We start from the raw sequence: 15027 nt of genomic DNA on the forward strand, positions 1-15027 counted from the left end.
TGCTGGTAATTTTCAAAAATTGCAATTTTCAAATTATTTCATCAATCTTCCTCCAAAACTTTTAAATTCATTTTCACATTTCAAAAATGTATTGTAACGGTTCAATATCGACATTCAAATTCAGACCTGTAAAGTTTGAATAATAAAATCATTATAAAATGAATTTCAGGAAAAAATTCCAAACAACGTAGTCACGTGATGGAATAGCATAATATTCTGACTCTTGATCTCAAAATTAATCATTTCAACCCAACCCCTGAAAACATTTATTTTAAAAACTATAATGCAAGCAATCACAATTCGTAAGCAAAAATCCTTCCGCAGGAGTTGAAAGAGCTGCCTCGTTCATACCGCAGATCGGTTTCTCGTTTCATGTCCCACGTTCACTCGAGTGTGAACGAAATATCCGAGATTTACCTCCAGAATGAGAGAAGATACAACTACACAACCCCAAAATCATTCCTGGAGCAGATATCCCTGTACTCAAAACTATTAACCGAGAAAATAAACAACTCCCGTGGAATGATTGAACGACTGGAGAACGGATTAACGAAACTGGCCTCTTGCGCCGAACAGGTAACAAACAATTGCCCGGTAGACACGAGAGATCGATAAGCCCGAGGAAGGTGGGCAGAGAATAAAAGCCATTTTCAATTTTCTCGCACGAACTAATCCAACTCGTACTTCCTCTCACTTTTCATATAAAATCCCTCACAGGTAGACGAACTGAAAGCGATTTTAGCTGTTCAGGAAGTTGACTTGAAGAAGAAGAACGAGATTGCTGACAAAATCTTGGCTGAGGTGACGGAGGAGAACACAAAAGCGGAAGTGGAGAAAGCGATAGGTAACAAACTCACTAGATTGCATGAAAAGTTACTGAGGAGTGTCATTGAGACTGGGTGGGTTGGGCGGTGAAAAAGGAATGGGATAGACGTATAACGGGGCTGATTGTTCTCCATTGCGTTCTCAAAAGTTTCCGAGGAGGAAGTGAAGATAGCTGAGATTAAGGAGAGGGTATCTGAGAGGCAAAAACGATGCGATGAGGATTTGGCGAAAGCAGAGCCAGCTGTACGGCAAGCTGAGGCTGCATTGGACACTCTCAATAAAGCAAGTCTTATCAGTTTTTCCGGGGGAATGAAATATTTTAGAGTAGCTATGATGTCCTTACAATGAATGATTTGCGTATGTTCTAATTCCTATGCTCATTGAATAAGATCTTAATCATAATTACAATTCAATTCCTTCGAGAACACAATTTAGAGTGTGAATTTCTGGAATTCAATGGTTGTTAATACTTTGGTGAAAGTGCGTGCACACATTGTTATCAATTTTTAGTTAGTTCACACGGTAATTCAATTAATCTGTTGTTCATCTCGTCAATATAATTCCGTGCTTGGAATATTGTCATCTCGTGTTTTCGGCACCAAATTGAAAATTAAAACTTCATTTGGAATATTGAGTCACAGCTTCTTTTTATTCATATCAGAAATTTTGTATTTGGATATTAATATTATTTATTCAAAGTGAAAAAATCGATCATTTTCACTATATTGCATTCAGATTCTCCTATCCTTAACGTCAAAAATGTGAGATAATCTCATAATTCTAGCTATTAATTCTAATCAACTTTGTTCGAAGAAAACCTTAGTAAAGTGGAATTATTCTATTTTCTTCTGAGCTAAATGATTTGGACAATGCTGATTCGTTTATTCATGTTTCATAGAATGGCATTCAATCCTCAATAGACATTCACCATTTTCGAGTTCTTATTTTCGATTCGAGATATTGCTCAAACTTTTTTTTAGAAAAAATAATTTTTGCTCCCCAATGGAAGCTTTGTAAAATTTAATTCATCGATTAGTTTTTTAAATTTTTAACAACTAAAAAAAATGTTTTCGAATTGATTGAATGATGGCTTAAAAAATGACAAAATTAATTTAAAAAAAATCTCATTAAATTCAATAAAATGAAATAAACAATGAATTGAACATGACAGAAGGAACTGATATTGATAATTTATTAGCAAAAATAACTATACTATATAAAATACAGAAGCAATTCTCCGCCTGTTTAATGTTTAAATTCATAAGTTAATTGAATCAAGTGATTTAATAGTTGATTCAATAAACTTATCAATTTGTGTAAAATGAAAACCAAACAGTGCCTGGCCGTGTGAAATATGTCTGTTGGGACGGACGTAAGGATGCCTCCGATGATTAAACATTTGATATTGTTACAGAACAACCTAACTGAACTGAAATCCTTTGGCACACCACCGGAAGCCGTTGCAAACGTTGCACAAGCCGTACTTGTTCTCTTTTCCCCAAAGGGCAAAGTCCCGAAGGATCGAAGTTGGAAAGCCTGCAAAGCGATGATGGGCGGTGCTGATGCTTTTCTCTCAGCACTACGAAATTACGACAAAGAGAATATTCATCCGGACGTTGTGAAAGCCATACAACCGTATATCAATGATAAAGGTTGTCGTCTCTTGTCGTCTTACGCTTCATTCATACTTCAACTCATTCGCGTATCGATCCAGCGTGTAACGTATATCTCTCTTACCCCAGAATTCGAGCCCCAATTCATCTACTCGAAATCTCAGGCCGCCGCTGGTCTCTGCAGTTGGGTCAAGAACATTATGGTCTTCCATTATATCAATGAAAGCGTTAAACCACTGAGGCAGGCGTTGGCGCAGGCTAATGCTGAATTGAAAACCGCCATGGAGAAACTCACATCGCTACAGTCTCGGTTATCGGTGATTAATGCTCGCCCGTCGTCAATCATTAATTACCAGAATCATTTCAACTGTTTGCATTGAATATTTCTAAACTCATTTACGTCAGCTCGAGAAAATGAGAATTATGGAAATTTCGGAGGAAAATCTAGACTCAAGTTTTGCAAGTTTTTTAGATGAAGAGATCATCACGGAAAAAATATACTTGAATTGAGTATAAAATCAAGTATACTTGATTCAAGTATATTTTATACTCAATTCAATTATATTTTTTTCGTGATTTTTCAATTACGAAATCCCCTAAAAGATATGGAATTTGATTCCAGAAAAATGAAATGCTTGGAAAAACTGAAGGGCTGGGGGGAATGCAAATGGAACTGAATATTCATGATTTTTTCAAATTTTTCTCACGCAATTCAGTGGCGAAGCGGTAGACCGGGTCAAGTCGATTTTGACTTTCAGCCAGTTTTTGATAAATATCTCGGAATTTAAAAGAGATAGTAAAATTTTTCTCATGACCTTTTTTATAACCCTCGATTGGCTGTACAAAAAAGGTCGTAACAAAAATTTTTCTATCTTCTTTAGATTCCGAGATATTCGTCAAAAACCGGCCAAAAATCGACTTACCCGGATTACCGCTTCGCTACTGAATTTAATTGACAAATTTGATGATTGGAAATGGTTGAATCTATAGTGTGGTCTGTACCAAACTGCAAAAGGTACTTGAATATCCTCGAAAGATATATTTACCTTAATTTCCCTAGCGTTCGCCGAATAATTAATCAAATTATGAGAAAATTAATGAAATATGTCATTTTCCAATAACGAGATTTCCCCAAATGTCACCCCGAACATCACTTCCTCTAAATTTTCTGAACTTAAAACGTCAAATTCAGACTAAAATTTCCCGAAATAATTAACTACGTCTCTTGTCATTCAACGAATTTCAGGAATTGCAAAAAGTATTGGAGGTCCTGGGTGCTAAAATGAGTACAGCACTTGGTGAGAAACAAAAGTGTCAGGACGAGGCAGATGCAACTGCCTTGACAATTGACCTTGCCAACAGATTGGTCAATGGTCTTGCGTCGGAGAAAGTTAGATGGATTGAAACCGTCGCCTCGTACGTATTTGAAAAACCATGAATGCCCACCCATTCCAAAGATTTTTCAGTTCAATTATTGTCAAATTCTGAAAAATGGGGAACATTCAGAGAAAAATTGGAAATTCATGTAATTTTGTTTCTGAATATTCATGTCTCACTAAAACTCATAAATTTCCGTGAATTCTACTTAAAAATTGAAATTTCATAACCATTTTTTCCCTAAATTCGATTCGATGTCACTCTCATGAGATCAATTTCTACACTGTTAGAAAATTACTGTTGACATTTCAAGTGAAAAAGCTTCAAATTTTTAACAACGACAAAGTTACATGAAATTTCTTTACAATTCTTCCTTAACAAATCAATTAATTTCTTGAATATTCAAATAATTCTCGATTTTCACGTTTTACCCATTTTACAGCACCGAAAAACCTTGAAAATTTCGAAAATTCAGATAATAACTTCTCTGAATTTTCAATCTATTGAAAATTGAATTGTATGTGATGTTCAATTTTCACGACGAGTTTGAAAATTCAAGCTTTCATTGAAAAATCAACGATCCTTCAGCATAAAAAACCCAATTTTCTCAAATTTTCAAGAGAATGAAAAACTTAGTGAACGTTCTCATCCAAAATTTAATTCAACCTCCCAAACTTGAATATTCAGATGACAATGTGACCGAAATTTCAGGCAATTTCTACCAGTGCAACAGTCTACAAAAAAAATCGTCCTTCGCCTCACTTCCCCTCTAGCTTTCACCCAAAACGTCTCGAAATCCATTTTGCACCGAATATTCTTCTCCCTGAAATCTTGACATTCTCATTAACAACTCCCCTGCACATCCCCCGCACGACCTCCCAATCACTGTCAATATCCCGATAACAACTACGAATCGATCAATTCCCAGGCTAAAGTCGTCCAGTGTAACAATCCCAGGGGACGTACTCGTGGTGACAGCATTTATATCATACGTCGGTTGTTTTACACGAAAATACAGACAAGATCTATTGAACATCCACTGGTTACCCTTCCTGGATAAATTGGAGACCCAAATACCCCGTACTCTCGATTTAGATCCACTCTCTTTGTTAACCGACGACGCGCAAATTGCACAGTGGAACAATGACGGTACAGTCAATTCATCTGTATTGCCAATCCAGCTTTCAATGCACCAGCGGAATGAGAGAGCTTTTATTGTTTAAGCCCGTACTATTCTCCCCAATTAGGTCTACCAGCTGACCGAATGTCAGCAGAAAATGCGACAATCCTGACGAATTCAGCCAGATGGCCCCTAATGATTGATCCCCAATTGCAAGGGCTCAAATGGATCAAAACGACTTACGGTGAGAATTTGAAAGTTCTGAGGCTGTCGCAGCGAAATTATCTTGATAGAATAGAGTTTGCTATATCCAATGGTGACGTTGTACTACTGGAGAACATTATGGAGGCCGTTGACGCTGTATTGGACCCAATCTTGGGTAGAGTGCTCATAAAAAAAGGCCGGTGAGTATATTTTATTCGGGTAATCTCGGAATGATGAAGTTAATCCATCTTTACGACAGAGCCATCAAGATCGGCGATAAAGAAGTGGATTTCAGTCCCAAGTTTCGTCTGATCCTCCAAACTAAATTGGCAAATCCACATTATAAACCAGAGATGCAGGCACAAACGACACTGATAAACTTTACTGTCACCAAGGACGGCTTGGAGGAACAATTGTTGGGTGATGTTGTCAAGGCTGAGCGTCCAGACTTGGAAAATACAAAGGCCGAGCTCACTAAGCAGCAAAATACGTTCAAGATAACACTGAAAACGTTGGAGGACGATTTGTTACACCGTCTCTCATCAGCTGGGCCAAATATTCTCAGTGACGTTGCACTGGTCGTTAATCTCGAGACAACAAAGAAAACAGCTGCTGAGATTGGGATAAAAGTTGCTGAGGCCAAAGTGACTGCTGTGAAAATCGATGAGGCACGTGAATGCTATCGTCCAGCAGCATCCAGGGCTAGCTTACTGTATTTCATTCTCAACGATCTTCACAAAATCAATATGCTGTATCAGTTCTCTCTCAAGGCCTTCAGCATTGTATTTCAAAATGCCATTAAATTTGCGGAGGAATCGGACAATCTTGCTAAGAGAGTTGGATTATTGATCGACAGCATCACTTATCTCGTTTTTATGTACACGAGTCGGGGATTGTTCGAGAGTGATAAACTCATATTTTTGTGTCAAATGACTGTGCAGGTAGGATATTGTTGAGTTATTTCTGGGGGAAAGGGGTAGAAGGTTAATCGAAAAATTCTCTTTTACCGGTCAGCAGCGAAGTGGTCAAATGGTTTGTCAATTTAGTCTTTAGTCGAGTTTTTCAGAAATATTTACTAATTTAAGGGAGATGGCGAAATTTTTATAATAACCTTTTTTGTAGGGCGAATTGAGTGCTACTATAAAGGTTATGAGGCAAATTTTGCTATCTCCCTTAGATTTCGAGATATTCATTGAAAACTGGGCAATAGCCAAAATCGAGTTGAACCGTTTGGCCACTTTGGTACTGAATTGTAGTGAAGTTTATTGTTCTGGTGTATATAAGTTTGCTGTGCAATTAACCCGCTGACCTGCAAACAGTGCAAAACCGCATCGGTTTGATGGCCGCCAATCACAGCCCCTCGCGCGATGCGGTAGTGACATGGTCACGTGAATATTCTCTCACTCCTCTCGCGTGAGGTCCGTTGTAAGTATCGCAAAGCCATTGGGGCCCTCTGCATTTTCTCACGTAATACGTAATAGAAGTTTTGATAGATAGACAACAAATAATGAGAGATAAAAAAAGAAACAATGTCAGTGATAAAGAGTCAGTGCCGAAAAAAAAGAAAAAGAATGAAAGTTTATTGAAAAGTGTATGTGGAAGGCCTGGTAAATACGTGAAACTAAGAAAGATATCTTCAAATTGTGAAATATCCAGACGATTTTTCAGCAAAGAAAAAGAAAAAAAATTGATGAATAACTAGAATGAAAATAGTCTTCGAATATTGAGAATTATCCAGTGCAACCATTTGTTGAAAATCGACAGGAATGAGATGTATTATTTCAAATTGCCTCTTTTCTACCGTAAATTTGTTTCATACTATCTACGAATAAATTCCTTTTAAAAATGTTTGTATTTGGGACTCGTGTATTCAAACGTGAGCTCAGTAAATTGAATTTCTAAAAATAAATAAGAGATAAATTGTAGAACAAAACGCAGAGGAAAGTCGTATCGCCAAGTGTTTAATGCAAAAATAAAACGCGAAGTCAATTTTTATTATCTAGGTGAGTCTGAAATTATCATTAATTAATATAATGAGGGATTGACAGGTTAATTTCACGAAAACATTTCGAAATGAATTCATGAAACTTCACCTCTTTCGCATTGAATTCGTAATACATCTTGATTATTTATATTTGAATATCTGAATCGACGAAAGAATTCAATTGACCCACATCTCCAGATACTCCTGCAAACCAATGAAATTCAACCCGATGAACTTGACTTCCTTCTCCGATATCCCTATAAACCGAATGTCCAGAGTCCTGTCGACTTTCTGAACAACACCAGCTGGGGTGGAATAAAGTTTCTCAGTGGAATAGACGATTTCCGGAATCTCGATCGTGATATCGAGGGCGCCGCAAAACGTTGGAAAAATTTTGTTGAGTCAGAGACTCCTGAGAGGGAAAAATTCCCACAAGAGTGGAAGAATAAAACGGCTTTTCAGAGATTGTGCATTTTGAGATGTTTGAGGCTCGATAGGATGACGTATGCGATCAGGTGGGGTACAATATACATGAGGAAAAATTTAATGGAAGAATCTAGTGAATTGCTAGAAAATTCTGTTGAGTTGCGCTTTTTAGTAGTTTTTGGTCGATTCTCTTGAAAAATTCCGCAGCTTATTTGTGATTTTTTTTAATAGGAATGTTCAATGGGAAATATTCTATAGAACAAATTAATAGAATTCAATTTCTCCGTGCAATTTATTTTACTGAAATGTTTTCTGTAGACATTTGTTGGTTCAAATTTTCGAAGTTTTTGTTTGATTTTTTTCAATGAAAAAAGAAGAAAAATGAAGTGGAAAAACTTTGGAAATTTAACATTCGAATAGAACAATACAACTTATTCTATTGAAATGTTAATTAAAAACTGTGCAATAAAATTGAAGAATTCTTTAACAGAATCCACCAAAACCGGATAGAATTTTGAATAGAAGTTCGACATTTTTATCAGCCGAAAATATATCTTAATTTCATCTGATTTTTTATTAAATTTATTATTTCTCATTAAGGTGCTTCGTGGAGGAAAAAATGAGCCCGAAATTTGTTGATTCACGTACGCCACCGTTTGAGAAATCATTTGAAGAAACAAGTGCACTAGCTCCGGTGTTCTTCATCCTGTCGCCAGGCGTTGATCCCTTAAAAGTATTGACTCCATTCGTTAAACAAAAAAATTCATTTTGTCTCATTATCACACGCTTCAAAAATTTACTTGAGAACCTAGAGCATTCGTGGGAAGTCTATAGGCTGAACTCAACAAATTTTTAATCAAGATAATTTTATCGAAAATTATTTCTATTCTATTGGCAGAAAAGGTTCAATAGATGGGGCTCAAATTAAAGCTCCGATGTTCACCGAGAAAAATAGAAAATCATTTCACTGGAGAAAAAATGGCCAAAGTACTTGGATATCCTTAAACCCAAAAATATCCACTTAAAAAATCGCAACGAAAAATCTATTGACTTTTTTTGACAAACATGACCTGGGAATGACTGTCCTGTAGAAATCCGCTCTTAAAAAAATAAATTCGTCTCCCAGGAAAATGACTCACCGACAAAAGTATTTTTCTTCTCAGTGTCTAATAATAAACAAACATTCTTCAAGGACGTGGAAAAATTAGGAAAACAACTGGGCTTCACATTCGACCGAAAGAACTTCCACAACGTATCATTGGGCCAAGGCCAAGAGCCAGTAGCTGAGGAATCGATGGACGTGTCAGCAACGGAGGGCCACTGGGTAATACTCCAGAATATCCATCTCGTGAAAAGTTGGTTGGCAAATTTAGAGAAGAAAATGGAACAGTTGTCCGAACACCCACACGTGGAGTATCGTTTATTCATCAGTGCAGAACCCAGTCCGGATCCCCATGAATCAATAATACCCCAGGTACACCGAAATATTTCCAATCCAGTGTGGATTCGATCATTCATTATTTCACTGTATCGGGTCTTAAATGGCTTTCTACGTCAACAGGGAATTTTAGAGTCCGCTATAAAGATAACGAATGAACCACCTACGGGTATTCACGCAAATATTCACAAAGCTTTGGACAATTTCAGTCAGGCTACTTTGGAGTCTTGCTCCAAAGAGTCGGAATTCAAAGGTATTCTCTTTGCTCTGTGTTATTATCATGCTGTCGTTGCGGAGAGACGAAAATTCGGACCTCAGGGCTGGAATCGAGTGAGTTTTCACATGAAAAATTATCGTGTAGGATACATAAAACCTGTTTCATTCAGAGATTTTTTATAGAATGGAATAAAGTATAGGCTTCGTATAAGATACCTTGGGGACAGTAGGAGACTGGAATCCCGGGAACCCCTATGCCCCCACTACGCGCGCCCATAGAGAGGAGAAAAATAGGGATCAGCGGGTTTCAAATAAGACAACTCGCTCGTTGCGCCCGAATTCGGTTAAATTTTCATTTTTACTGAATGAATATCGATAACTAATTAATTTATACGTGTTTAATCTTCCCTTTTCTCCCTAAACGCAACCCCGCGTGATAGAATGGCAGCTGATATTGGGGGATTGTTGGTGGACTCGAGAATAATCACAGACGAAAAATTACGATTTTTCGATGGGAAAAATGAAAAAAAAATCGAGATATTTTTCCATTATTGTGGGGTTTAGGAGTCTCCCCTGGTTCAAAAATCATCCTTAGAATCATTTGCACTATATTTCAGCACCCACTCATGCACTCGAACCCCATTAGACAAATATGAATATTGTTGAGAAAACGTTCACATAAAATGTTAAAAACTATTTATTTCATCATTTATTTGCGTCAATCTAAACTGATATTTGTATTCAACGGATTAATATTGAGAAAATTATTTCCTAGTCTACTATCTGCATATCACTTATCAATTGATTCGATGTGGCTAGTTCATTGTCTAGATTTAATTTGAGAAGAAAAAGTTGAGGGTCCGCGATCCCCCATATATCCACGGTAGAAATTACCTTGAATCCACGGGAAAACGTCCCGTATATCCACGGTCAAAGTTACCGTGGAACGTGTGAATAAACACTGCCACGATTTAAACACATCCAGAGGTGTGCAAATATTTTTTACTCCTGTACAAATTTTTTCGCGCTTGAAAAACATGTGCACATGTGATTCCTTGACTCTCACCCCTTTAAAAATCCCCTAAATAGAATCTTCCCCTCGTTTCAGGTTCATTATTTGCTATCGATCCGGGCTCTCGACACTGATCCCGCATTCCCATTAAAAATTCAGACTAAAATCCGGTATTTATAGAATATTCTCCCATCGGAGCAATCATGTTCTCTTATCGAACCGTGTTGTTCTCCAGTTATCTCCGCCAGTCATCGCCCTTATCCCGAAAATTTCGCGCGTTATCTCTGTTTCCCCAAAAGATTGCACATTCCCCAAAAAGTCGAAAATTCCAGATCTACCCATTCAACGTCGGCGACCTCACAATCAGTGTCTCCGTCCTCCACAACTACCTCGAGAGCACCACGAAAGTACCGTGGGAGGACCTCCGCTACCTATTCGGTGAAATAATGTACGGTGGACACATAACAGACGACTGGGATCGTCGTCTCTGTCGAACATATTTGCTCGAGTATCTTCAGCCCGATCTTATCGACGGCGATCTCTATATCGCTCCGGGTTTCTTAGCGCCACAAAATACCAATTATGCTGCTTATCACCAGTATGTAGATGACTATCTCCCGCCCGAAAGCCCAATACTCTACGGTCTCCATCCTAATGCCGAAATCGGTGAGATAACGGTCAGAGAATCATTAAACATGTAATAATCATAATTGATACGTACTCTGGGTGACATTTGACGGGATGTGTAATATACACATTTATTTATTTTTGCTTCCGAAGCTTTGTAATCGCTCAGATTTAAGTTGTAATTTGTAGGTGGTCTGTTTTCTCTATTTTTTTTCGAAGTTTTCTTATAAGGATCAATCGAATTTCATGAATTTTTTCATGAATTTTCAACAGATACAGCTATCGAATTCCCTAGTCAATTCTGTTGGACTTCTATTGAACGTTTCTATTAGTTTTTCGGAAATTCTATTGAAATGTTCAATAGAAAATATTTTATAGAAAAAGTTGATGTAATTTCATTTTTCTATACAATTCATTCTATTGAGATATTTTTTATAGAATTTCTTCGGCTCAAATTTTCCAAGTTTTTTAAATTTTATTTTTCTTGTCTTTCCATCAAGAATCTCAAACAAAAAACTTAAGGATGTTCTACACCCTTTCTGCCAAAATTCACGTTTTTTTAATTTTTCTGGCAAACTTATGATGGAATTGACGTGAAAAAATATAACGTTTTTGCGTTTTGTCATTATTTAATGACTGACGAAATTTTAAGGTGGTGCGAACATTTTCCTGCGTTTTCTCTAAACTTTTAAAAAGAATCACAAAACTGTAGAAAAAACGCATGAAAATTATCGCACCACTACGCAACTTCGTGAGCCATTAAAGAATGACAAACCACAAAATCGTTATATTTTTTCACGTCACTCCCATCGATAATTTGCCAGAAAAATGAAAACAACGTCAATTTTGGCTAAAAGGGTGTCGAACATCCTTAAAAAATTTGACTCTTGGAAATTTTATAGAAAATCTTTCAATAGAATTGTCTAACGAATTCGCTATAGGTCTTTCTATTAATTTTTTCGTGCGTGTAGACTCTCATAATCTCTATTCACTGACACCAATTAAAATTCAATTCTTCATACAGATTCGAAACAATTGATATTTTTCCAAAAATCAATTTTTCAACGATCACTTAAAAAATTGTCAACAAAATGGAAATAATCATGACATTTCAATTGATAATAGTACTATGACATGAAGAAGTAAAAAAAGAGAATAGTGAAATAAGAATTTTAAAAAACAGAGTTAATTCGAAAGCAAATTGCCAAATTATGAGCAAAAATATCTCTACTATGTTGTGACCAAATTTTCCATTTGTTTTTAGAAGATTAATAATCTTTATAAAACGTCTCCCGGACTTTTCAAGTCAAAATATTCGACTCGGCTGGCCCGAGGCCCGCAATAAAAACCGTTTGAACAAAACCTCAAATTTGAATAATTTCATTAACAACATGAACATTACGCTCACCCCAGGTTTTCTCACTGCGACGGCTGAGAATTTGTTCAAAGTCGTTTTAGAGATGCAGCCGAGAGACGCTGGCGAGGCATCCGGTGGTGGTTTTTCAAGGGAGGACAAGGTCAAAGGGATAATTGAGGACCTAGCCGACAAACTTCCTGAGGAATTCAATATCCAGGAGTTCATGAGCAAAGTCGACGACTTGACACCATTCACGATAGTGGCTTTTCAGGAGTGCGAAAGAATGAATATACTGTGCAACGAATTGAAACGATCGCTCCACGAATTGAATCTCGGATTGAAGGTAAACACCTCCCTTGTTTATTCAGTACTGATTAATGTAATTGGATTCAACCACTAGGGAGAACTAACGATCAATGCCGACATGGAGGACCTGCAGAACTACTTATTTATGGATAATGTGCCTCCCTCATGGACGAAACGTGCTTATCCCTCGAGTCTGGGCTTGACTGGTTGGTTTGTTGACCTGCTAAACAGAATCACCGAATTGGCTAATTGGACTTCGGATTTCAATGTTAGTGGTTTACGTCAAGTGCACGTTATGAGTGATAAATTAACCATGAGTCTCGTTGCAGTTGCCACCGTCGGTGTGGCTCGGGGGATTCTTCAACCCTCAGTCGTTCTTAACTGCAATTATGCAGCAAACGGCGCGGAAAAATCAATGGCCGTTGGATAAAATGTGTTTGCACTGTGAAGTTACGAAAAAACAGAGGGAGGATTTTACAGCTCCACCGCGGGAAGGTGCTTATATCAACAGTTTGTACATGGAGGGGGCACGATGGGACACACAAGTGGGGGCTATTGCCGAGTCCAAATTGAAGGAGTTGTTTCCGCAAGTCCCTGTGGTCTACATCAGGGCTATCACTCAGGACAAACAAGAACTGAGAAATATGTACGAGTGCCCGGTTTATAAGACCAAGTTCCGCGGGCCAACTTATGTCTGGACTTTTAATTTGAAGACTAAGGAGAAATCTACCAAGTGGACGCTTGCTGGCGTTGCTATATTATTGCAAATATAAATTGCAGTTGGTAAATTTTTTTATATTGTTAACAATTGCTGGGAACACGAATTTTACCTTCGTTTCGATATCAAAGGAGATAACTATGCACAATTTAATGTACAAAGCATTAATTTTGGGCATGAATAAATTACAAAATGCTAAAAATTATTGGAAATATTTAAAATATTGAAAACATACACTTGCTGTAATTAACTGCAAACAATTTTGGGCTAAAAGTTTCAGTGAACGTAAAAAATTATAAAATATCTTTGTAATCACTAATTTCTGTTGAATTATATGTAACTGGGAGAAATCGGGCTGAATCTGCGTGTTGGCTACCAAAGCCTCGGGGGGGCTCCGTTCATACTTCCACGATTGTACATGGACTTGTGAAAAGTCTAAGGGAACAACTGTACTTAAAAAAAAATGTCCATAACCACATCTGTCCACCATCCTTGCAGTCGGCCAAACAGCATCGGTAGAGTAGAAATTGCATTCGTTTTATTTGCAGTCAATATTAATTATGGATTGCGCCATGTGTCCCACTATAGCGCAAATGATCGTCGCACAAGGTCCGCGATTCCATCGGGTGTCCACTGTTAATTACACCCATATGTATCCCAAGTAGACTCTTTTGAATTAACACTGCGTAGCGCAGTCTCATTTGAATTGAGACATCAATCTAATATCATTGAATGGTTTAATAAAATTGAAAATGCAAATAAACTCGCTGTGAATTTATATAATTTTATCGAAAAGTAATTAATGGAATTTTAAAAGAAAGATTTCAATGTTTGATTTTGAGTCAACGGCTGAGCCTTCACCCTGTTGGAAATTGCTGGCGATTTCTTCTGGGTCGAGAAATGGCGTGCTGATGCCTCTAAAGATGGTTTTGAAGCAGGGAAGACTCCCAGACTCCACTGGACAATGTAGTCACAACTCTGCTTTTCAATTGAAAACAGATATCATCTTTAGAGACATTTGTCATATTTAGAGGCCCTCGCACGCCATTTCTCGACCCGCTCTTTCATTTGAGCCCGAAAAAACATTCATATCTTGTCTGACATCGCTTATAAACTCTGGTTTTCAACTCTGGTTTTCAATGCAAAACCAGCTCCCCAGTCTCCACTTTGTTGCAGTGATATTGATCCCGAATAACTCTGCATGTATATTATTATCCACTGGGAGTCGCTCAATGTTAAAGGCTCCGCGCGATGTGCATGCGCTTTTCTCTCCGGATTACTTCATGATCGAGGTCTGGTGCGAACACGAGAGATTTCTCATTTGTTGGCATGGAGTACGAATGCCCGGAAGTTTCCTCAGTTATCGAATGTCGATGTTCAAATCGAATTTGTGGAATTTCATGCACGAATATTCATTTTATTGGCTCGATACGCTGCAGTCGTCGACAAGATTTTTTGTCTGATTAGACTGTGAATTTTCTACTTCAAAGTCAACTCCTTGAGCTTAAAACGGGCTTTTCAATTTTCGTATTTAATTCAGTCATTAATCATTATTCCTCGTTATATTATTCTTGATGGAATATTAACTTGAAGGCATATTTTATTTTTAATTAACCATGCAATTCTGTTACTTAAAAATTCTTACGACGAACAAATTAAAGCCGAAATTGACAAATTTGAGACGGAAAATGGTTCAATCTTGAAACAGGAGACTTACCCACGGAGAGACAAATTCAATAAAAACTCTCCTTTTCTTGCGTCCGGTGAGCGGAGAAGGATAAATATCGAACGAAAAGCAATGGAT

General features: G+C 37.4%; 1 protein-coding gene across 1 annotated transcript in view; it reads left to right on the forward strand.

The window, feature by feature from the left end:
• LOC107046859 (dynein beta chain, ciliary-like) overlaps positions 1–13278 on the forward strand; it is a 57077-nt gene extending 43799 nt beyond the window's left edge. The window contains exons 41-57 of the mRNA XM_015269581.1: positions 325–576; positions 718–844; positions 974–1107; positions 2240–2477; positions 2568–2755; positions 3685–3854; positions 4744–4964; positions 5063–5339; positions 5399–6080; positions 7322–7638; positions 8150–8282; positions 8742–9023; positions 9111–9317; positions 10548–10881; positions 12256–12542; positions 12600–12773; positions 12835–13278. Of these exons, the coding sequence (XP_015125067.1) occupies positions 325–576; positions 718–844; positions 974–1107; positions 2240–2477; positions 2568–2755; positions 3685–3854; positions 4744–4964; positions 5063–5339; positions 5399–6080; positions 7322–7638; positions 8150–8282; positions 8742–9023; positions 9111–9317; positions 10548–10881; positions 12256–12542; positions 12600–12773; positions 12835–13278 (4467 nt within the window). The remainder of the gene's footprint in view (positions 1–324; positions 577–717; positions 845–973; positions 1108–2239; positions 2478–2567; positions 2756–3684; positions 3855–4743; positions 4965–5062; positions 5340–5398; positions 6081–7321; positions 7639–8149; positions 8283–8741; positions 9024–9110; positions 9318–10547; positions 10882–12255; positions 12543–12599; positions 12774–12834) is intronic.
• Positions 13279–15027: the final 1749 nt, after the last annotated feature.

The sequence above is a fragment of the Diachasma alloeum genome, unplaced genomic scaffold (assembly GCF_001412515.2).
Source record: "Diachasma alloeum isolate Michigan unplaced genomic scaffold, Dall2.0 Dall_scaffold_02535, whole genome shotgun sequence".
Taxonomy (NCBI): domain Eukaryota; kingdom Metazoa; phylum Arthropoda; class Insecta; order Hymenoptera; family Braconidae; genus Diachasma; species Diachasma alloeum.